Raw genomic sequence first — 26399 nt, 5'->3', positions numbered from 1 at the left:
ACAGTTCCTGCCAGTGTTGCTGTTGCGGCGGTCCGGTGATTCAGGATTTTCCATGTTTTTACGGGTGGGTCGGAATGCCCGGTTAGAGGTTAGAAGTATTCATGAAAAGATGAAGTAAGTATTGCATCTTCAATTTCCAAAGCGAATTCGTAGCATCTGAAGCGAAAATCTGACTTAGTTCCAATGTATAAAGAAGGGTCCCCTTCAGGAGTAATAGGTTCACATTTACATTTCTTTTGGAAGAATTTACGGAAAACACCTGAAACTAGCTTGACCACAGTGGCAGCTCGACGCAAATGCATATATTGGTCCGCCCATTTTTTAATAATGATGGCTAAAAGCATAACCAAGGTTAGAGCCAATAACATTCTTTCCTTCTAATCATATTCTTCAGTCATATACTAATTTAAACCAAAAAAAATATAAATGGTGGCAATCTATCTAATAGTCAGGAGGAAATACAGCCAGGCATACTTCAATTATTTTTCTGACAACGATTGCAATCTCATCTTTTGTTTTACTTATAATTAGAGTCATTTAAAAAAAAGTGTAAGACAGAAAATACATTTAAAGAAAATTCATGCTAAGTGGCGCAGATAACTTCGATAGACTATTTTTTACACATATGGGCAATTTCTTAAGAAGTTCAATTAATTCAAATAATGTGAGGTTCTTACATCCAACCTCAATTCATAAAAAGTAAAACTAAGAAAATTGTTAATCGTCATTTTTTTACACCTCAGGAAAAGTAAAAGCTTCCTTGATACTCTCTTTGAACCGAAAACGCCTTTTTTTATCATAAAATAGTAATAGCAAACTAAATTATTTGTTGGGTTCAAATGAATGTATATAAAGAAAATGTTAAATAATCGTAATCTAGAGTAAGACAAAATAAAGAAATGGTAAAATTCAATTATTTTTCTACATATGTAATCTTTAAAATCCTAATAAATGCCACAAAAAATTAACAACTTTAAAACCTTACCTCAACCCTCAGTTTCTTTAAAATGCTGTTCTCATGCAAAAATACGCTAAATTTTCTTACAAAGAAAAAGGTTTTGAACATGTTCAATCAAAGCCTGAATCGTTTTTTAGAGGGGTTGCGCCTTAAAAATCAATTCTTTTACTAAAAAAATACAAATTTTTTTGTATGAATTAAGGGTTTTCTGGTATTGAAAAAAGTTTGTACAAACTGTAAATAAAATCTGAAAGATTCCAACTTTGGCATTCATTGTATTTTATACTCAATCCTTTGAGTATTCAATTCTTATGTAGTACTTGGTAGTTGCCCGGATGACAATTCACTTTAATAAAGTGAAGATAATAAATTTTGTCCAATTTTCTGAAAGTTAATAGCTTAACGTGTAAATCTTCTATCCTTTTCCTACGAGAGAGGTAAGATTTCATCGCCGTAAAATTAAACCTTGAACAATATGACATGACTGACAACATCTAGACATGTCTGCTAAATCACCTGAAAGCTTTATTTCCTTGGCTTCGTTTAGGACGCCCCGTGGAAGCTGCCTGCTGAGTAAAAACTTATTTCGAAGGCACGGAAACTGTGTAGCCGCTACAGAAGGTCGATTTTAAATTCAGAAGAAAACCACCTGCTAAGAATCATGAATAACCTCCAGAGGCTATAAGCATCTTTTCAACCATAGATATCAATAATGTATCTTATCCGGATCTAAATAAGAAAAACTACATTCTCTCACAAACTTTTCTTCATTCACACAGAAATCATTATATCAAAATTAAAAAATGTATATTTGAAAGTATTATATAGAAAATATAATTTTTTTAATTACAGAAATATGTAAATAAAAATAAAAATCGTAAAAGCGTAAGTACTGATTTAAATACTCTAAGAAAAGTGAAATAATCTCATCCATAATATACTTTTAAAGAAGATTTAGAAATTTCTATTTTATAATATTCATTGAGAATTATTTCCTTATAAAATTCCCATCGGTGCCTTATATTTATCTAACTTCTGCAATTTTCATAAAAAATATTATTATTTACTTTACAATTCATTCAAAAATAAATACCGAGCATAAATTTTATTTTTTATTATTTTCTGCTTTTAATAGTTTTTACAATTAATTATTATAACGGTCATGGATTCCTATAATCAATTTTCTGAAAATTTGCTACTAGATAACACTTCTTATAAGAAAATAAAATAAATCGATTCTCTGATAGATAAGTTCTTTTAAGTTAAAATATTGCACTGTTGCCAGGAACAAAAAAATGAAGAGAAGTTCTAGCGCATCAAGAGATGAGTGAAAAATCGATCATAAAATTCCCTTTTTGTACGCAAGAAATAAAAGAGCATAAAATTGAACGAATCATTTTTAATCCAATAAGAACAATAAAACTTCAAAGAACTGAATACATTTTTATAAAAATATTCCTTAAATAATGATATAAATAAGGTTATATATAAACTAAAGGCGAGTAAAAATTATGTTTCAAGTGTCAGAAAATATCTATAGAAAATTATGACTTAAAAAATTAATTCATTGTGTTACTATGGAGCCAGAAAATTGCTGGTCTAATGAAATTCTTTATTTGTTAAAATTATAACAAATCAGTCGGAAAAAATAAAAATTATTACAGAATCATAATGAATCATTTAATTCAGGAAACAACTAACTGTTTATACGTTAATATGCGAATTCAAGCAAAGTGCATACGCTGCACATGAATCTTGTGTTGAAAAAAAAGAATGAATTCTTTTCAAAATATTCAACATTGTTCTCAAAAATGAGATAAAATATCGGTAATATCGTTTGCACCAAGCAGTTTCATTAAATTCGTAATGCTATTTTCTGAATAAAAAAAGGCGTGACGTCACTGAGAACACAAAAAAGTTTTTATTTAGCTGTTAGAAAGCATTCTCAAATGCGATTATCATGATTATGTGGCAAGAGAATTTATCTCTTTTTCTACTATATGCTTGTACTAGATGTTTTATTGCTTTGAAAATTAAATTTAAAACATAAAATCTATCTAAAGATAAATATATAAATTATTTTGCTGTAAATCCATAAGAATTATATTCATTGATTAATAAATAGATTGCTTTTTTTTATTAATATGTTTAACCATGTTTTGATTTTTTTTCATGTTCCATCTATAATTATTTTTACAGGCTATGTACATTAAAAACTGATGTAATTGCTGTGAGGAAAAGGAAAAAAACTTCCATAAATTTTTAAATAAAGTAATAAATTTTCTGAATAAAAGAAAACTGATAAAACTTTAAAAAAATGTTGAAGTTCAATTAAGTATTTGAATTTTTAACAACTTAAATTTATTTGAATAAAGAGAAGCAATAATAATAGCGCAAAAGCGACAAATCATAATATCCTGTTGATAAAAATTGAACTGTGATTTTAACTAACGCACGTAAGCATAGTCTAGACAATTTACAAAAAAAATATTTATCATTTATAAAGCAAAAATATATATTTAATTTATATGCAAGTGTGTTTTAAGTTAAACAGAGTGTTTGTAAACAAAAACAGATATGATTAAGAAAGATTCCATTCCCAATTTTTTATTCAGAAACCTATTACCAAAATTTAATAGATTAAGCTGCAATAGCAATATTTCTCGAGAACATGTTTACATTTGGCACGATTCCAAAATTTGAGCGACTCTCATAAAAGTTGCGAGTATTAAATGACACGATTTCCTCGAATTAAGTGGTATTTATTTGTATTGAAAATTATTTGACACCATTGCAATTCTTCCCAGAAAATGGCAACGTGCGTTTGACGATTAAAATTATTGAATATTATAGTTTTGTTTTAGGTTATTTTTTAAGAAGGCAAATTCCATTGAAAACCCAATCACAAAAATACAGATACATGAAAAATAGTAAAAAATTCGAAAGAAATAATAATAAAAATAAAATTCCACTGATGCCAAAATTAAATGCCACAGTCCTGTTTTGAAGCAACTCGAAAAATATTCTCAACATGGCCCTTCTCATTTAATTTTGCGATCAGATGACGCGGTTATCAACTCCTTCGCCATTTCTCCAGAATTTTATAACAAGCCACCGAAAGGAAGTTTGACTTTCTAAATCAGATTTAAGTTAAAACAACACTTGGTGAATCTTGGGGAAAATGATTTTTAAGAAACCATTACCTCTTTTGTTATTCCTCGGAATTCTTAAATTTTGCCGAGTAAATTATGAACTTAGCGTGCTGTTTGTAACAGTGAACATATAATCCAACAAATAGTTGTTTATTTTTCGTTGTCTAGTGCCGATCAACTGATAATAGTTTTACTAAGTAGTTCACCGTTCCCATGGTCGCTTAATTCCTTTGAATTGATAGTAATTTTTCTGAATAACCATCGTTCCGGATTTCCCAATCTGATCAACTGATAATAGTTTTACTGAGTGTCTGTGGTCGCTTAATTCGATTGAATTGATAATAATTTTACTGAGTAACCATCTTTCTGGATTTCCCAGCTCTAATCAACTGATAATAGTTTGAGCATCCATCGTTCCTGATTTCTAGCTCCAATCAATTCATAATAGTTTGAGTATCCATCATTCCAGATTTCCTAACTCCAATCAACAGATTATAGTTGTATTAATTGTTCAACTTTCCTGTAGTTGCTTAATTCTATTGACTTGATAATAGTTTTAATGAGTGGCCATCGTGCAGAATTCCCTAACAACGATCAACTGATTAGTTTTACTAATTGTTCATCGTTCCTGTGGTTTCCTAACTCCATTAAATTAATAATAGTTTTACTGAGCGTTCATAGTTAGAGTTAAAACAAAACGCCGTCGCCTCATTTCGAAAAGTAAAACAGTTTTGTCCTTGCATTCGCTTAATTTTTCCTCTTTTTAAGTATCTCGAAATAAATTCATAAAGAAGTAATTCAGTTTCCTGTTTTCCACGAGCTTTTAATGAAGAACTTGATTAAACTTAACCGCCATTAAGAGTAAAACGTCTCTCATGTTGAGCCGTTTTTAAATCCCATGCATTTGTTTAGAGGAATTTTAAACTTGCATATTTACATTTTTTAATATAAAATTGCATATTTCTTGTATTGTAGGGATTTTTTTTGTAATTTTTATCATGTGAACTGTTTTGAAGCTCAAAATCGAGTAGGCAATGAATATTGAAGCTTGAAATCGCGTATTCAATAAATAAAGCATAAATGGCAATTTTCATCATCATCTTTTGATCGCATATATTTTTTTACCTGCTTTTACCAGTATTACTTTATTATTATGTATGCTTCGACAGCAGATGCGTTTTTAAAAGATTGACGAAGAACTATAACATCATAGCTGTTATGTCATTTCAGAATCGGTCGAGCTCCAAAAATTTGTTTGTCAGCTAGAAAAATTGAAAATGGAAGTTTAAAAAAATTATCATTTTATATATATATACAGAGAGAGAGGGAGAGAGAAAGAGAGAGAGAGACCGATCTCGTAATTGTTTCAAACTGGTTTAAATGGTTAATGACTGAAATTTATTTAAAAAAAATAATGACTTAAAAAATAATAATGTTCTCACAGGATAACTTGAAATTTGCGATCGTAGATTTCATTAAAATTTTTTTTTATCTTTTGTCTACAATTCTTTTTACAATTTTCAAGATAAACATTATGCAATATTTCGCTATTTCCTTACGATTGCTGCATAATAGTTTGCAAACTAATTTAATAATCGTTCTTCCTGCGACTTTCTGCGATACTTCTTCAATGTATTGCATTTTACTTTCAATTTCGTCTTTTACCAAATAGAATCAATTACAATCAAACTTGGCATTAATGAACAAAAACAAATGTAAAAAAGTGACTCGTTTAACGAGTGATGTTTCGCAGGACGAGTAGCGAAGAGATACTGTGATATTACATATTAGTTTAGTCAATATCAATCTACGTTGAGCGCTTGCTTGAAGACAGTCCTTATATCTACATTGAAGTAATTTTGGAAAGACAGCGTTGTCGAATGTGAGACCGAATTGGTTTAAGCAAATTAAGCCGTTAAGAAGAGGATTTTAGAAGGTAAATTAGAGGGTTATGAGCCTGTTGAAAATCATAGCCAGAACTACCAAAGAGCTTATAAATCTGCCCTCTGCGTCACAGTAAAAAGCTGCGGAAGATATTTCATCCGGACAGAAAAAATAATACATGCAGCAGAGCAATAATTTTCCAGTGAAATAAGGGAGATGCTGAAATATGGGAAATGAGTGCATCGTACGTTGAGAAGCATCGCCCTAATAAAGCAACTGCTACGCGCATTATAAATTCATTTAACGATAATGCTGTGTCTCATGTGATTGCGAACACGATTTGTCTATGAATTACAAGTGATATTCGGGAATGAATTATCTCGTTAACCGAGGTTGTACTGTATTCATTTTAAGCTTTTCCTCTCTGATGGACTGGTTCTAAATCTTCCATTTTGAATAAATATACCAAATTTCGTTTATCTCTTTTTTTTTTTTTTGCGTTTTTCAGTTATCATGTTCATATACGCAAGGCAAAACAGACATCTGCCGATTTCATCCAAAGTTTAATAAATAATTTAACAAAATTTAAAATACAATTTAATTTTTAAATTAAATTTTAATAGTTAATATAACAAAATTTAAAACACAATTTAATTATTAAATTAAATTTTAATGATTAATTTAACAATATAATTAACAGCATTTAGATTTAACAAAATGTATTTCTTATGATAAAATTATATGCAAAATGTCAGCCATCTAGCTACAATTCGAATAATCGACTTCACATGCGAAAGAACGAACAGAACTCGGAAAGCGATGAGATGGAGGGGGCCACAGACAGGTTGATTTTAAAAAATGTTATTAAACCACATTGCCAAATAAATACATTTTTTAAAAAATACAGATTTTATGCATCATAAAATATTATTACTTCATTAATATTTTGCCAAGAATGATCGTAACATCTGTCATTACTAATAATAAAGATGAAAGCGTGCGCGTCTCTGAGTATATGTGTGTGTTTAAGTGCTCCACAGACCATAGAACTTGGTCTGTAGAGAGTTAAAACTACTACACTGGCACATATATATTTCGGAGTTGGGGTATTTGTACCGATGTTTCAAATATTAATTAGAATTTTAATAAGTAAAAAAATTTATCAAAATTTTGGTTTTTTTGTGCGATAACTTCCAAAAGTATTACAGAACAAATATAATTTGTATAATATTTTTTCATTTAAAAAATTATGTTTCCAATTTTTTGCTTTATAATTTTTTGTCTATTTTAAATTAATCTTCAAAAATATTTTTAAATATTACTTTAAAGCAATATATTTTACTATTGAAAAGAAACTCAAATTATTCATTTGTTGCTGTTTGTTTTCATTGTTCCTACCAATATTTCAATGCGCCTTTTTCTCTTATTGTTATAGATGTAAATATAAAGTTATGCTTTATTTTCCATAATGAATAGGTTTCTATTTTAAGTATGCTTTGAACATGCTTTTTAAAATCAAGTCACATTGAAATTACTTATTTGTCAGTTTCAAATTAAGATTTAACTTCACAAGTAAGCAATGGCGAAATTTCCTTAAATTGCATCTATTTCAATTCCTATTATTATTTCACGCTCTCCCTATATATATTTATATAGCTTGTTCAAATTTTCAATCGTTAATAAAATACTTTTTATCATCCACTCAAATTCAAATACATTTTTTAAACTTGTTGTGGATAATACTTGATGTTAAAAATTTTTTTTAAATATTAATTCATTAATTTAATTTAATTAATTTTTAATACTATAAGTTTTAGCAGTTTGTAATGAACGTTGAAGTCAGCAAGCAGTAGCTTAATCGGTAAAATGTAAGAATTTTAGTATTTTTCACGTGAAGGTGAAGAATGCGAGTTCAATTCTTGCGAAAATCAATAATTTTTGGATACTTAATAATTTTTTTGATAATTATTTAATAAAAAGTAACAAAAATAAAATTTTTCTTTGTTGACCTAAGTAGGAATTGAATTTAAAAAATTTATATTTCTTGTTTTATATACTGTTACTCCTTAATATAATAAAATTGAACGAATAAAAATATATTACCCTTTTTTATCATTTGAAAATTATTTTCTTATTTTAATGCGCTCCAAGGAATTCTATGAAATAATTAAATTATGCACTTTAAAGGTAACATATACATATTTTAATTTACTCAAACAGTGATTCGTGCATATTGGTTCTATTAAACAAGGTGAATTTTAATAAATGAATTCCGTATTAACAGTTTAACAACCAGAAAAGTCAGTATTCTGGGCGAACAAATGGATCGCCAAAGACGGGTAGTACTTGAAATCTTATAAATATTCTTGCAATTGTTTTGCTTTTCGAATATATTCTTCACCAATAATTTAAAGCTATTCTTATTTTAATACTTCATTATATTTGACTTGAAACAATTATTATTTATTCAGAATAATATTTGGACTTTATACAAATTTTTTTTTTTTTAATGTAGCCACACCTTCCGGCAGATCGCAAGGTCACATAATAATTACTAAATGACTTCTCATTCGCTACAATTATACCAAGAGTATCAGACGCGAGACAAAACAACCCGAAGCAAGGCTTCTGCCAGAAAACACGCAACATTTGTGTTCGGGAGCAACAAAAGAGGAGCTGTCTCAAGGATATTCGCTTTGAAATGTCAAAATATGAAGAATGGGGACGAAATGACAGGAAGGCAGAAAATTTAAACCTTGCTGCTCTTGAGAAAAACGCTATATTACGTATTCTTTTTTTATGAGTGTTAGTATTTCCTAGAACGAAACAAAGTAATATAGTTTTTTATAAGTAAATAGCAGCATCATAAATAAAATGATCTATCGATATATTAATATATATCTGACCTTGGGATCTAAATATTTCTACTTATCAAAAATTATTTTTGATATATATCTTGAATAACAGTTGTTGTTTTTTTAAGTTTGTTGGCTCAAAAGTTACATTGATCATACTATGACAAACATACAATGGATAAATAAATATAAAGTAACATGATATATCAACTAATACACTAATAATAAAATTCTGAAACATTGAATGTGCTTTGATACTTGGAAATAGGCGCAAAAATGGTTAATCTTTTGAGAAAAGCTATATTAAATTATTCTCTATACTTTTATTCCCTGATTTAATCCCACGAACGAAATGAAACCCGTCTATAAAAATTTCCAATAATTCTTCACATTGCGCGCATGCGCACCACACGTAAGAACAGTGTCATTGTGTGGAATCAACTGTTACAAAGCAGTCTGAACTGAGACACCAGCTAATGAATATCTGTCTAATAAAGACTAAATTTTACTGATGATTAATTGATAAATTAAATGTTGCTCTTTTAAATTTTTTGTAAATGTCTCCATGTTTATAAAATAAACTTATTTATTAAAAAAGAGTTATTTGGGGACACAGTACATTATTAAATTCGAATGATTAAATAAAATTTCTAAAAATATTTATCTAATATTAATCTCGGGCATTAAAATAGCATATTAAATCAATGAGAAATTTTCTGCAGCAATTCGATTCTGAGAGGAATTAATAAAATATATCGGTTTATTTCTTCAAATGTTACTACGCAAAATAAAATATCAAATAAAATCAGCTAGGAAAAATAACGAGCCTTAATATTGCTCCGAACTTCAAGGAATATATTCGAAAATGTAATAATTTTTTATTTGTTAACTTCAACTTCTACACCAAACATTACCATGTTAATAATAAAATTAACATGTTTTGTCTCAGAATTAGAAAATTAACTATATCATTTTAACTCAAGTATCAGAAAACAAAATAGAATACCAGCATACGTACATACGATGCTGGCTCATATTAAATACCATTTTAAATATTTATTTCGATGTAAAACCGTATTTAGCAATGGATATAAGATTTAGTATTCGGTATGAATGCTTTTTAAAGAACATAGTGAAAATATTGAAATCTACAGAAATGTCCCTCTTTAAAAACCTTAAATACCTTTGGAATAAAAAATGATTGAGAAAAATAACAAAAAACATCCATGCATATACACCAACGTACCTAGCACAGAAGTCGTTCTGATTATTTATTGTCAAACAGAAACAATCAAATTTAATACTAATCTTCATACAAATTTCATGTCTACATTGAATCCAATGCTTCACTTAGCTAATTAATGGAGCCCCAAAATATTAAAAGTATTCTGGTGATGGTTCGCCGTGTAACCAAAAATGCATTCAAGCAGAAGTAAGAAGATATAAAAAGGATTAAGAAATAGGCTTGAAACAGAAAGTTTAATTGAACGGTAAACTAGATTTAACTGTTGCCAAATGGGTGATTGTTTTTTAGTTTAAAAAAAAGCTGGCATCTAGCTATTTCAAATACGTTGAAATATTAAGAAAAGAACAGCATTTATTTGGACTTAAAAAGTAAATATTGATGTGTTATTGATCTCAAAATCGTCGGTCTTCCAACAAATACCTGCAACATCAGAAAAAATTTTTTTAGCATTGAAATCTATGATGGATTTCTACCTAAAAGGACTAGCAACTACATAAAACCGCAAAGCCGAAAAGCGACCAGATATAGGTTAATAAAAATATTTTTTTCTCCTATTAGTCAAATAAATAAAATTTGTAAAAATACAAATTACATGAATTATAAATTATTCCGATAATATTAACATATTTTTAAAGTAAAATTGGTCAGATAACTAAATTCTCACATGCGTTCATTTACTTATTATGGTATTTATTAAAACCGAATGTTCTATTTAAATAATAAGGGTGCTTTAAATAATGAGTAATAATAGAGCTTAAATAATAAACGATATGGATTCTAAACATGGATGTCATACAATCTTGACTCAAAATAAATCAATAAAAAGCTATATTTTCATAAAGTTAATAAAACAAAAATCTCAAAATAAATCATTTAAGATATTTTTAAATTAAATATGAATTGAAATGTGAAACTAAATTGATCCAGTTTATTAAGTGAGGATCCTCATAACATACACTGCCTAGGGCCGAAAAATGCCTAAGCCCATCACTGATTCAAATATAGTAGTAGACTCTCGAGTACCCAGTCTAATTTGGCGAAAAAACTGGCCGGATAACAAAAAAACCCGAATAGGCCGGAGTTTTATGAATTCTTTCTTTGTTCATCAATACCGAAGACAAAGTTTTTATCTAAAACTCATGGTTATAATACGTATTTTCTTATTTCTTATTGAGTATTAAACTCTCCATTTATCTCAATGTGAACGCAACTGTGGCCAGGTGAATCATAGAAGCAGTTGCCGGTAACGTGTCGAGGTAAGGTAGTAGGCTCTGTACTGATAGTCTATATATGTTTATGTACTGCACTGCATTTTCAAGAATTTATTAGAGAAAAAGTAAATTAAATAATATAAACTGTTCACATTTTAACATAAATTCTACAATACTCATCTTAAATGCAGGAAACATAAACAAAACATTAAAGTGAATCATAGGCCCGATTCTTAAGAAAATTGGCTCAGACTGATTTTATTTTTCATTGATAAATGATAACACAGATATGAAAAGGTAACCCTAAAATAAGAGTCAAAACTTGCAATGTTAAGGTTTTAGAAATGTTTTTAATAGATGACTTAACAGATGCCTTGCCTTTCTCATTTAATTACGATAAAAGGAAACTAGGCCGGATAGTATGGAAGCCAACCGGATAGTCGCGAATCGGATAATCGGGATAATACTATACTATTTGTGTAAGTGAATCGAAACCAAAGCAAACATTGTTACTTTATTTCTATGCCAATAGGTAATACGTGTTATCTTCCCTTAAGAAATAATCTTTCCAAATTCAGATTCCAAGATAACTAGATAACTGTTCTAAAACAAACTAACCCCTTGACATCAAAACACCGGTTTATCTATTCTCCGTTGATACTGCAAAGGAAAATCCTGTCTTTATCAGAAACAGCGGTCAGACAATGTTTATATAAAGAAAGTGTCATAGTTTAAAATACTCTGACGGATGTTCAAAAATGACCTCAGAGTGCCAAAAAGAAACAAAATTATCGCCAAGAGCTGGCACGCGTCCAAGTGGATGCGCTTCGCTGAAGCAATTGAGACCAGATCAAGGCTGGTGCAGATTGCTGACCATTACACTAGCCAACAAGCGAAAGGATAGTTCGGATGCATATTTAAACATCCGTTACTGTGGAGATAATATTTTGGAATGAAATAAACAGTTTATATCTGGACTGCCTTATCAACGAACAGATTATTCGTTGCGAAGATTATTCCTCGTCCTCCTTTGCTAATGAAGTGATAAATGTTTAAGAATATTGAAATTGAATGTTACAGCTAAAAAAGAGATCACATAAACACACAAAAACAAAATTTAAAATTTATAGGTGGATTTCTTATAAAATAGTTTAATTTTTCATCAATTTCAGATACAAGTAAAATTGAATAATTCATACATTAAAGTTAGAAATAAAAATTATATATATATATATAGAAGGCAATCGAAAAGCATCTTCTATTGAGATAAACAGTCAGTTTTGAAACTTTGAATATTTTCTCGAATTAATTACTTACATTTAACCAAAATAGAAATAAATATTAAGTTTAAATGCAAAAAAGGAACAAAAAAAAAGGAGGAATCCGGCCTAAAAACTTCTTCAAGGGTAACCCTCAGGTAGGATATAAACCAGGGATTTTTTTTCTATGAGTAGTCTGACTTTCGTCCAAAATATTGACACGTTGTGACCTGAACATTCCAAGAAATTGAGGTTTTGAAGAAAAGAATTAGTATCACAAAATTAAAGACAATAAATTACACAATAAAAAACAAAATATTATTTCGAAATGTTTAAATCTAATCAAAACCACGGCAAAATTGTATTAAACCAAACCACAAAAAGACCATTTAATCATAAAAACCAAAAAACATCATTAAAATAGGAAAGCAAAGCACATACCATTTGAAAGTAAAACTTCAAAAAACTTTGTAAAGAAAGTAAACCTATCAGTGCAAGCGCACAACGTTAAACTAAATTTAATTTTCCCGCGATTAAAGCTGCATACGTTTACCTTACATTTAGTAATTTTTTTTTTTTTTTGCTTACATTTAGTAATTTTTTAAATTTATATTTAGAAAATATAACATTAAATAAAAGGCTATAAATGAAATTTTCTGAAAGGAAAATGTTTTTAAAGCACCAAAGTTGATTTAAAATTTTCATATGCTTGAATTAACATTTGTTTTTTAGTTTTTATTAAAAACATTGATTGATTTTCTTATAATATTTCCGCATATTTACTTTATAATTTATTGAAATAACTATCAACGGCACAATCTCCACAAGATCTAAAGTTATAGTTTCAAGTCAAGCTCTGTTTGTTGTCTAACAGATTCTAAAATAAAATTGGAACGTTGGGTTTGATGTGTATCAACTGAATATGAATTGGATCCAATCTCCAATTCAGAAAGCCAGATATAAGTTCTAGAAGAAACAGGATAAAAACCAAATCTATTCCAATCGTCTAAAGATTAAATTCAAATTTTGGTGAAATTCTTGCATTTCAAAACTTCCTGAAACTGAAAAATGCAGTTTTTGAATTATATTACCCAATCAGGAATAAACACAAAAACGGAATAAGTTAAACAAATTAAATTTGATGCTACATTTTTGAACCAAATTTTTAGATCTATATAAAACTTTTGGATTAAATCCTTGACCAAAATTATATTTGTCGATTTGGTGCATAGTTTAATTTAGTTGCATTGAAGTCCCGATTAAAAGCCACACTAGGGCTATTTTGAGACGGATCTCTTAATTTTGAACAGCTGTCAGATGAGGACAACACCCGAGCTTGCACCCCCTCTCCAAACTTCCACACCATACCAGCTGGAGGGCGTTTGGCCTCAACTGATTTAGCATGCACCATACCCACTTACGCGACGGTTCTTCGGTGGAATTGGGGTTCGAACCTCAAATCCTCCGGTTCCCAAGCCGAGACCTTACCACCAGACCATCGCGGCCCAATTTGTGCGTATACGAACTCAGAAAAGCAAACACTTATAACAAAACATGATAACTGATGAAACTGATAACAAAACATGATGCGTTTATTCTATACTATTCGCCTGTGGTCACCATATAATTCGCCGGGAATATTGGCTACACTTGATTTCATTTAAATTACTTGGACATAATTTTATGTCCATGATTCGGTCAAACTGCCAGAATTAAAGTCCTGATAGTTTAATAGTCATATATATGTTCTGCTCCTTGTGTATGTGAACATTCTTAATGGAGACCATTCCCATGAAATAATAAAGTAATTCAAAAGAATGAAATTGTACTTTATATCTGTTTTCTAACTTTCACAGTACTGTTCTTTTTTATTCGTCAGTTAAGCTACATAGATATTAAACAGGATGTTTCTTCCTTAAAGTTACTATTCGATTTGTGACCAAAAAAAGCCAAGAAAAAATTTGCCCCAAATTATAAAAATATACTCATTATTTGAACGTGCGAGTCACATGCTATATTGTTTGACAATTGATATAGCCAAATTTGCGAAATATTTTTTCCGGGCGCTTTTTGATGTCGAGTATAATCGAGAAGTACCTTCCTTAGGTTTCAACAATGGAAGAAAATCGTACGAATAATTAATTATTCGAAGAAACAATAAAAACAGTGTGAATTTCAGAACAACAATGTAGTCTACAGTGGGAGATTGGACAATTTTTTTTTTTTTAATTTTCAAAGATTTAAAAAAAAATTATATTTTTACCAAATTTGTATGAATGGAAAGACATTTTTTTAAATTTTTTGAAACGGTGTAAAGATAATTTTTGTGTAATAATACTTTCGGAAGTTATCCAGAACCCCCCGTCCCCTAAAAAATTCAATTTAATTTCTAATTGATTAAAATTTTAAAAAGATTGTTTTCTAGGTGCACATTCCTATTCCTCAGAGGTATATATAATTTGTTAGTGGGTAAATTTATATATATGCCAAGTCAAAGCATATATATTATCAAGGTATATATATGCCAAGTCAAAGTATATATTTATCAAGGTATATATATATATCCCAAGGCAAGGTATATATTTATCAATGTATATACATATGCCAAGTCAAATAACCTGACCTGTAAAACGCTAGCACACATATATATAAACACACACATCCATCTTTATTACTAGTAATACTTCGTTTTATTTTCTCTATCAAGGGAAAAAACATAGTACTACTAGTAATAAATATGACTATGTGTATTGGCGACTTCAGATAGGACCGTTTGGCGAACAATTAACAAATTTAGCACATACATATCTTCCTTTGCAACAAATGATAAATTATTTGGAAACAGCAATGACAGGAATGTCAATTGATAAATGTATTATCATATCTAATCTTCAAAAAATATTTCTGTCGATAAATGTTTCCAGTAAAAATATTTCGATTAATTACAATTTATTTTTGGAAAGTCATGAAATAAGAGAATTAAATTTCATACTAAAAAAATCGTGATTTTTACGACATTGAGATCCTCCTCTTAATTCCGTCGGCAGATTTCACGACGATGAATTACTCAAGGAATGAATGAGTACGAATAACCTTCACAAGAATGTATCTCAATCATGGAATTTTGTTTCGCAATGAATGAAACGCGTTTCACAACCGAACCATTCTGGCGCCTTGGAATCAGCTGGCAAGGCCCAAACCGCAACACAAACAGTCCAGTAAACCTTTGCCTTAGGTGCGAGCCTGACACCGATAAAGAACCCAGGGAATCAGCTGTCCTCATTCTTTCACCTGCCGAGATCACGACAGAACAGAGAAAAGAAACATTCTTTTTCCGAGTTCGATTTCTCTCTGTCGAATGGCAATTGTAGCAGAGAACTTTCACCTGTCTACCAATCGTGATGCAGCAATTTTTAAGCACTAAATTATGTGAGAATTCTTTCCTGTTTGTCAGGGCGATAATTTTTCTGTTAGTCATGATATCATCTTTGGTTTTAGTACTTTTTTAAAAGCATTTTAATAGGAAGGTTTTCTAGTAAAAATTTTCATGGATCTGATATGAGACTTTAGTATTTTGTATTTGGATCAAGTTAAAATTTCTTTTTTTACTTATTACAAATAGCAATTAAATAGAAATGCAACAAATCTTTTTTTTTTTCGATTGCACCTTTCAAAGTAAATCTGTTATTAATGCCACTGTCTCCGTGAGCAACCTTTGTCAGTCTCTTCAAAATACTTAAATTATTGTACAGTTACATAATAATATTACATGCTTCAAAATTATTAAAAAAGGAATAAAAATAAATTGATGCTCCTTTTCAATGATTTGACATGTGCGGATAATACAGCTTAGTTTCTAATATTCTGAAAACGGTAAGGAATTTCAAACATTCAAAAATTGATAAGATCAAATACAATAAATATTAATAATCAAAAATTTATCATATTATTCATATTATATCATTTATCATATATATCATATTATATTTGCTTCTACAAAAACGTCAAGTCTGAAGTCAATCTATGAGACGATTTCTTAATAACAATTGAATGTTATTAAATAAACAGTCAACAAAAAAGTTTCGAGAATATTCAATATATTTTGGCTATATGTAGATACCGATATCCGATTTCATTTTACGTTTCAAAAATTGAATAAATTTCAAAAACAGTTTAGCCGATTACACTTAAATGACGCTGAAAACAGCAAATTATATTTTCAAAGCAAAGTAAAGATACTTTTTTAACATTTAATGCAATTACTGATGAAATATTATCAATATTTAATCATTAATTAATTATATTATGAAGAACAATGTATTGATTACATTACAACCAGCATACATTTTTTTGAAAACTCTGATCAATTATTTTTAAAAGGCTTTCGCTCATTTTGAATTACATGTAACATACAGATTTTATTAAAAGTTTTCGTTTCGATTTTATAAGTGTATCTATTGGTCACAAAAGCAGCATATTAAAAAAATTAAAAGCAGATTCGAATCAGTAATCGGAAACACCTTAGCACGATATGCTTCAAAAACGATTCGTTTATATATATAGCATTTTTACAATATGTTCCTAATGATAACATGAACACAAAAAAATGTATTTTATATCGTCACAATGCTTGTAAGAATAAACCTAGTAATAGAAACATTGAAAAAAATGACTGTAAAATATACTTAAAACGTTTGAAATATTTATTACTATTAGAGAAAAATTATTAAGGAAATAAAATTAATGATACTGAAAAGATAATATTTTGAATTTTCATGTAGTGAAAAATGTGTTTCGAATTATAACATGTTCCATTGAGAAAATTTTTTAATTTAAATCAATTTTTTTAAATTTAATTAAAAAAATGTTTAAAAATACATTTTTTAGTGAACACCTACTACCGTAGTAGAAATAATCTGTCAAATATGATAATTCTAGATCCGAGATTCTGTCCTGTAGAGAGTTTTGGGCTCTATTTTCAATCTAGCACATCGTATGCTGTAATTTGCAGGTAGTATGCCAGCCTATAAACATTATCATGTTTGAAAATTGCAAGCTGTTTGAACCATGGAAAAGATTTAAGCAGAGCTGCGCAAATTAATAAAATAACGCTGACCATGACAGTGATAATAAACGCAATCATAAAGAAAGCACTTCCTGCCAGAAGTGAAAGCGAAGCAAAATACATCAACTATCTTTCCAGAGCGATAAGTATTGCACTTATTAACGTAACTGCATGCTCAATGGGGAAAGCTTTTCTCGCCTCATCCCAAATGTCAACTCACTCTTCCACGTTCTTAACATAACAATTTTGATTTAATCATTGTTATCTTGAGGTTGTTTACTTCCTCGTATACCTAGTATAGAGAAAGTATAATAATCGGCAAAAAATTTGATCTCGATATTTTGACGAATCTCCAGGTTTTGTGGAGATTTTTTTATCGTGTTCCTGTGTTCGAAAAACACATTTTTAGACGTTTGAAATTTGGTATACGGTCTTTACACCAAATTTGTAGATTACAATCAAATTTTGAGTAAAATCTGTTCTGAAGTCCGTCTGTACGACTATTCTAATAAAGTTAACACGATAATAACAAAACGAAGAGAGTAAAATAGATAACATTTGGTACACAGATTCAGCAATATAGTGTACAAAACAGTCTAATTTTGAGACAAAACCATCAGCGGATTGACCGTCTGTCTATCTGAACTTTCAGAAACATGTAAACGAGATAACCCAAAAACGCAATGATTTAAATATATCAAATTTGGTAAGGGATTTTGTAGTGGACAAGTGTAGTGAAATGGTTTTCTGAAACTATGTTCTTCCGTAAAAAATTCGATATTTGAAAATCATTAACATTACCATGTCTTTTGAGAAAAATAATTTAAATAGTCACAAAGCCTGAAATATCCATTGAGTAATTAATACTTGCATAATATTGAACATAATTCAGCAACAAAAAAAAAATGAAAATCATTATAATCTGTGACCAAGTTCAAAAAATATTTTCAATTATTATAATTTTTCAATAAACTTTGATATGTTATATTAAGATCCTGTAGGATCAATATTTATCCCTAATTTGTGGGAATATATATGAAAAGTTATGATTTGAATTTCTTTCTTTAATTTTGGGGCAAGAAGAAAAAAAAATACTCGACAGAATACTGTAACTATGGACAAAGGAACGTAATCATGATACCATTAATGAGATAAAAATAATATGAGATAATTGAAGATTAGGAAAATAATATTCGGACAAAAAAATCACCACAGACAAAAAAAAAAGAATACGATCTATTTAAATCATCAGGAGAGAATGAGAAATAATACTTTGATTAGCCAATGATGTATTCTTTTTTTCTGACTTATTCCCTCCTTGGCATTTTCCCATACTACTCTGGTTAAATTACAAAACATTCTGCTTCCAGAAAATTACGGGTACCTATGCGTTTTTGTATTAAAAATTATAAAATCAAAAAAGATCAAAGATTCGTTAGAATAAAATAATTTGTTTTATTATTTAAGAGTTAATGCGATTTTTTTTATGATAGAAGAGACGAAATTGGTCTCACTATAAACACATGATTGAAATTCTTTCTCTCTCTCTCGCCCTCTGTGTGTGTGTGTGTGTGTGTGTGTGTGTGTGTGTGTGTGTGTGTGTGTGTGTGTGCGTGTGTGTGTGTGCGTGTGTGTGTGTGTATGTGTGTGTGTGTGTGTGTGTGTGTGTGTGTGTGTGTGTGTGTGTGTGTGTGTGTGTGTGTGAACAAGAAGTAAGGTTTTTTTTCTTATTGAATATAAAATTTTAATTTTAATTATATACAAATTTCTGAGTATGAATATTACTTCGTTTTTATACTCATTTCAGTTTATTATTAAGTTAATAAATAAAGTGGATTTGTTTTGCAATAAATAAAATATAATTTATTTGAAGAACATATTAGCATCCATGCGGAGCTTCAGATTCAATGAAATAGATAAGGAAATAAATAAAATGTATTTCTTCTGAATTTTTTTTTGATTAAAAAGAGACTTATGAAAATAAAGAGAAATGAGGGTATTTAAAAGAGATGTTTAAAATTAAAATAAAGAGAAATAGGGGTGTAAACTATTAATGAAATGTAAATTTTCATTAATAGTTTATAGTTTGTAAATAAATGTAAATATTATCTAAATACGTGCGCGTGTTTTTTGTGTAAATATATAAAATATATTTCATCATGATCCATTTGAATTAAAATTCATTTGAAATAGGGTAATCGTTTTATTTCAAAAATATGTTTTTCTATATTAACATTTGAAAAATCAGAACATTAAAATATTTAACTATGACATTTTTTTTATTTATTCAACTCAAAACCAGTTTAAGCATATTTAAATGTATTCATGTTATGAGTTAATTAAACATGGCGTATAATAAAGTCACCTCGAGGCGACGAAAAATGCAACAAATGCTGTTTTCGAATTTTTTTTTTCTTTTGTACAAAAAAAATACATAAGTCTTTCATAAACTATTACTTAATTCAAGGTTATATTTTTAAGCTAATAGTTTTATTATTTCAAGTAATTGGTCTCAAGAAGTTGTTTTCATAATATGCTATCACTGTATGAATATCAAGTATTTATAACTATAATTAGTTTAAGTAAAAAAATTCATCAGTACAATTTAAAAACTGATCAAATAAAAATAGCAAAAGAAATCTAAAACATTAATACCAGGAAATGAATTTAATGAATTTCTAAAATAGCAGGATTTTATTAAAAGTGTGATTTTATTAAGCTATCAAAAAGAAATTGTTTAAGTATTTTATTATTAACTAGCCGCCTTTGGCGACCAGCCGGTTCGCCAATCTTAATGTTCGTTAAAATTTTAATAATTAAATATTTTATGCAATTTCTACTTTAATAGCTTCTTCATCAAAATATTTTAAAACTTCAAATTTTGATTATCATATAATTCATTCATAATATTATAAAGGCCTTCAATCATAACGTAATATGTATCTCTCTCATTTTCTGTTAGCACCCGTAGAATTTATGCTTTAAATTAAAGTGGAAAGAATTAATCTTCAATTAATATAATAATATTTTTTACTGAAACAAAGCATTTTTTTATAATCTGATTACTGAAAATAGAGTCACTCAGCGTTTAAACTTTATGGGCACTAATCAATATCTTTTTTAATTTATGTAATATCTCAAGAGTTGGTCAACAAAATTTTCTTAGATTCATTATGAGCAGATCGATTCATTAACAATGTTTAAATTTAAATGCAACAAACACTAAGAAAATAAAACGAATCGTTTAAAATAAACGGTGGAAAACGGGTTTTAAAAAACTACTTAAAAAAACGATGTACTTAAAACTATAAGCATATACAAAAAATATATAACTAACATAAATACAATTTACTTACAAAAGCATGGAGCTAACCCAAAAATAATTTAAATCATCCATTGATAACGTTGTCATGGCAACAATCAGAACAGAATGCGCATGCGTGAATTTTCTCCGCAGGTTACGTAACGCAAATACGTGATTTTTTTCTACGCCAGTTGGGGTAACGCTATGCGGATTAGAAATTTTTAATTTCCTTTATTCTGTTTTATTTTAATTCAAAAGTACTTCAGAATGAATATGAAAGATCGATTCATTAACAATGTTTAATTTTAAATGCCTCAAACATTAAGAAAATAAACAGAACCGATTGAAATAATCCTCCGAAAAATTTTAACCCTAGCCTCATTACTGTTGGGAGAAAAAAAATCTGAAGCCTTTCTCGGAAAGTGGAAGATTTTTTTGGCGGAAAAGTTGGCGGTGGGGAAAATGGAAGATTTTTTTGGCGGGAAAGTTAGTTTTTAATTAATAATTAAAATTCTAATTAAAAATTCGAAAAAAAGAACCCCAGGTGCACATTCCCAACCTCCAAGGTATGCATGTACCAAATTTGGTAGCTGTATGTCAAACGGTCTGGCCTGTAGAGCGCCAACACACACACACACACACACACACACACACACACACACACACACACACACACGCATTGAGCTTTATTATAAGTATAGATTATGGCACTTGCAAAAAAAAATCAATGACCTTGAGCTGGAATTAAACCCAAACAGTAGCAATGCATTAAGATAAACTTCAAAGCATTTCTGATAAGAAAAAAAAAATTAACACCTCTTTATAGTAAATTCCCTCGGCATTTCCAGAAAAACTTAAAGATCAAAGTCGTGAGAAAGTAAAACAAACCCTCACGAAAAACAGAAAAATTTTTAAATGAACAGATGAGGCGATAAATGTTTTAATTACTTGTTCGTGATTTTTCACATAATAGAAAACCAGAAGAGAATTTGGATTCCCGCCTCCAAGAAGATTAAATCAACAAAGGAATTCGAATTTGCGAATATATACTACTTTCTCTGTAGATTTCATATCCGCATTACAATTTTTAACAGTTTGTTTATAAAGTTCGTTGTATTATTTTACAAAGTGAATGCAATGCTTCTTATTTTGTAATTTAAAAAAAAAAATGGCAATTAGAAAAGAATGTTATTGTATATTAAATCAGTTTGTATAATTTAAATGAATTTAAATAAGCATTTCAAATAATTTTTATTAATTTAACTTCAATAATTTTCTGCACTTTGCATAGTTCTTGAAGCATTTAAATATTTATATATATTATTTTTATTACATTAAATCAATAAAATTTAAAATAACAAATTTAATGCTATTCCTCCTGCTTTTCATATTTTTATAATTTTAAATTATCAAAATCTAAACATCTCTTCGAGTGAATATTTCCATATTAAACGAAACGTTTATCCATTTATTCATTAAACCTTATTCTATCTAAATTTCCTATTCTTATTTTTAAATGATTCTCTGTTTTATTTACTCTTATTTCAGAACCATATCTTTCATTGATATAAATATATCAGAAGTTTATATTCATTAAAAAAGCTTTAAAAATAAATATACCTTTAAACTATCTTTACATAAAATCATTCATGACTGATATAATTGAAAAATGTCAGAATAATTCGATAAATTTTCCTAAGAAAAATCGTAAAAAAAGTTTTAACAACTATTTATTATGTAAATCAAATTATATTAAAAGTTATTAAGCCATAAACGTAAAAATTTATAAAAATAAATATTTATATTTTTGGGACACCTTTAACTCCGTGGAAAAGGAATTATTTAAAAAAATTCCAACTTTTAATTTCACGAATCAAAATATCAAAATTTAGAATCAACAAGCTAATATCGAAATTTAGAAACAACAAGCTAACACCAAAATTTAGAAATATAACCGAAGAAAATACATCTCATTTCACTTTCCATTCTAAAATTACTTTTTAAGAAAAGTTAATTTAAGATATGAATTAACAAAAACCAATACAAAGATAGAAAAAAAAGCAATATCAAAAACGAAAAATGAACACGGATTTTGCGTTTATAATAAAAGAAATATTAAACAATAAAATGCTTTTCAAAAATATAAAATCCACTTTATACTAATATATTTATTCGCTTATACATTTTGTGGAATATAAAACGTTTGTCTTTTTTCTCAAAAATGAGCTATAATTTCAAAGAAAATTTTGAAATTTCAAACTATAGAAGTAATTAAAATTGAAACCATTTCAAACTTTCGTCAACATTATTTTAAAAACATCTTCTAAAATTTATTTATTTATTTTACTTTGAACTTCAGATATGAATGAATATTTACAGCACTGTTTGACAGCTGCACAACATATCTGAAGTCGAAACCGAAACCTAAGCTACGAAATACAGAAAGACAGCTGGTACTCACCGTGATCTTCATCTTCGCGGTTGCAAAAGGTGACTGCAGTGGGAAACAGCGGGATGAGGATCAACATGTGGTTAGACCGCCCACCCTCATTGGACGCGTCGAGGATCACGTGGTACCAACTCTCGCGGAAGAAGAAAAGATTTAAATCATCTTTGTTGCGGAGCGTAGGCAACGTTGAACAGTGGTTTGTGGTGAAGTTTTGTTTCGAAGTTTTCAAAACATCACAGCATCGCATATGTTTATTTACACTTTTATGCAAATATGTTTTTGCATGAGTTAAAACAGAATGCTAATTATTTAGTTAAGTGGCTATTTATTTTTTTTATCAATTTTGTTATTTAATCTATTACTTTTTCGTATATGAAGTATAGCGAAAGTATTGTAATCGTTAAAAAAATTGAATCGGTTTTGACGAATCACCACATTTCAGACCTTCCGGAGATCGAAAAACACATTTTTGGGAAAAGTCTCTTCACCCATCTATCTATCTGTGACAAAGATAACTCAAAAACGCTTTAAGCTAGACGGATGAAATTTGGAATATAATCTTTATATCAGTTTTGTAGATTTCTATCAAATCTTGAACAAAATATTTTAAGAGGAAGTCTATCTGTCCGGCTGTTTGAATATAAGTTAAAACGCTAACTACGAAGCGAAGAGGAATAGACACACAGATTTAACATCTATAGTATATGCACCTATAATAGTTTGAGCTAAATCTAACTAGGAGCTGACCATCTCTCGGTATGTAGTTTCAAAACTATGTCATCACAGTAATTCAAACACACAGTGACTCGAGCTCAAAATTCCATATCAAACTTAGTATGGAATTTTGTGACTACAAATGTGGTTTTTCTTCAAATTTTTGTTTCAATTGGTTGGGAAAAACGCGTCTAAAATACAAATTCAATTTTTCGATACTATTAAACTCATGCCAAAAATTAATCGCGTAAACACTCGCCAAGAATCGCTTGATAGATCCAGAGAAAATGCTAAGTTCACGCCGAAAATTGTTATTTCGTAACTATTGTATGAATGCCAATCAATGCCGGGTAAGCCGTTGTCTGCTTTACCTGAGGTCCATGATTTCCGAGGGGGGGGGTATGGGAGGGGGGATTACTTTAACCAAGTATGAAAGAAAGTTTGGGTGAAATCGCTCCCATTGACTTACTTATTATTTAGCGTTTGCGGTAACACATAACCAATTGGTAATGGGAGAGACAAATTGGTAAATGCAATTCTTTAAATATGTGAAAAGATTGTACTGAATACATAGAAACGATATCAGAATTATCACAAACATACTTACAATAGAATACTGCTGGAAAATAAAACTATTTTACGTTTTAATGGTATTCAAAGAAAAGCTTACTTATAGTTCCCTTTTTATTTTAACGATATGTTTAATCAAGAATCAGTCGCGTATACATTAAAACTGAAACACTACGCCGTTTAACTGTTTATTAAAAACAGTAGGAAGAATTTAAGTTCATTTAAATGATTAATGGTTAATGTGTTTAATTTTTCTTATAATATTGAGTTTTATCCTCAAACAAATTAAAGAATTATTTTATTTTGAATAAAAATTTGTGAAATCCTTCTTAATATACTCCGAATTTTCTACATTTTACACAGTGCCATTTTCTCTTTTCATCACTAATATTATGCGCTAATATAATGTGTTCATTAATAAGTTACAAATATTTTTACGTATTATGTATGCATACAAACTGTACATTGTCAGAGCAGTAACTACATAATATTTTTACATTCAAATTTTGTTTTATTACACAATACTATCCAGTACTCAGCAGTTCTAACATACTCAAAATCCGATATACTGATATATTCTAAATTAATTCTTCTCTTAAACGTTTAACAGAAAGTACTTTAGTCTGAGTTCTAAGTAAATTAATTGTCTTGATTAAATTTCTCCCACTTAATTTTACTGATCCGAAGATTGCATTTCAGTATTACAATTAAAAAATCTTTTATAAAGACTATAAAGAATTAAACTAGTACTAGAAGCATGCACAATTATTTCAGCAAAAAAATTCCTTTTAAAAATTAACTTTCATAATAAGGAAAAATTGTTCATGTTCGATGGATTATATTTTTTCGCAAATTTTAACTATAATAAAATTGCAAATTCATTGCCATTTCTTTTTAGGTTGTAACAAAATATTCTCACAAAAAACTAAATATCAGATTAAAAATTAAATATCAAATAAATATTCTTTCATCGCATTTTATTTACCACAAAACAGTTCCTTTTTTGCATAGTAAAACTTCCTTGCTTACAATAAAATCATTTCAAGTTTAAAAGAAATTATTCTTGCTGTATTATATACATTTAATCTATAATGCTTGGGTTTATTTTAATCATTCTGCTTCATATATTTATACAAAATTCTGATTTTATAAGATGAAAAATATTTCTGCGAATAAACAAAGCCATTTTAAATTTCTGAGTAGCCATTTTCCCTCAAATGATTCATCTTATTTGTTCAGAGTGAAAACTGTGAGATTCTGGGAGGAAATCTTGATGTTATCTTCAAGAGACTCTCTTCGAATTTCAAAATACGTCATAAAGAGGCAATAGTTATAATTCTTTGAAATGATGCAAATAAGGTCGATGAAACCAGTGAAATAATTATAGCATTCCGAAAGAAATTGAATCTTAATTTTCAATAGCGAGAAGATTTACGACATAAAATTCTTGTGGTCGATAATGGATTATTATAGAATGAAAAGAGGTTATGGAAATTTTGCAGAAAAGTTGCTCAGTTATAAAAGTGTTGTTCATGTTTAAGGCATTATGACTACATTTCAATCAATACCCGATTTCATCAAAAAAAAAAAAAAAAAGAAGAAGAAGTTCTTACTAGTTATGTGTATATTAACTTTAACTTATTATAAGACCCAGTTGTACGACTTGTTCTGTCTAGTTTATCCCTTCAAAGTTGAACTGATAACTTTGTTTTAAAAATAATTTAATTCTAAA

At 28.7% G+C, this 26399-nt stretch overlaps 1 protein-coding gene across 23 annotated transcripts in view; it reads right to left on the bottom strand.

Moving 5' to 3' along the window:
- LOC129987820 (sperm-tail PG-rich repeat-containing protein 2-like) overlaps positions 1-23515 on the bottom strand; it is a 103688-nt gene extending 80173 nt beyond the window's left edge. For all 23 annotated transcript variants that reach the window (XM_056095762.1, XM_056095764.1, XM_056095763.1 and 20 more), the window contains exon 1: positions 23396-23515. In XM_056095762.1, the coding sequence (XP_055951737.1) occupies positions 23396-23407 (12 nt within the window). In that variant the 5' untranslated portion in view covers positions 23408-23515. The remainder of the gene's footprint in view (positions 1-23395) is intronic.
- Positions 23516-26399: the final 2884 nt, after the last annotated feature.

The sequence above is a fragment of the Argiope bruennichi genome, chromosome 10 (genome assembly GCF_947563725.1).
Source record: "Argiope bruennichi chromosome 10, qqArgBrue1.1, whole genome shotgun sequence".
Taxonomy (NCBI): Eukaryota; Metazoa; Arthropoda; class Arachnida; order Araneae; family Araneidae; genus Argiope; species Argiope bruennichi.
This window is presented reverse-complemented; position numbering and strand designations above follow the sequence as displayed.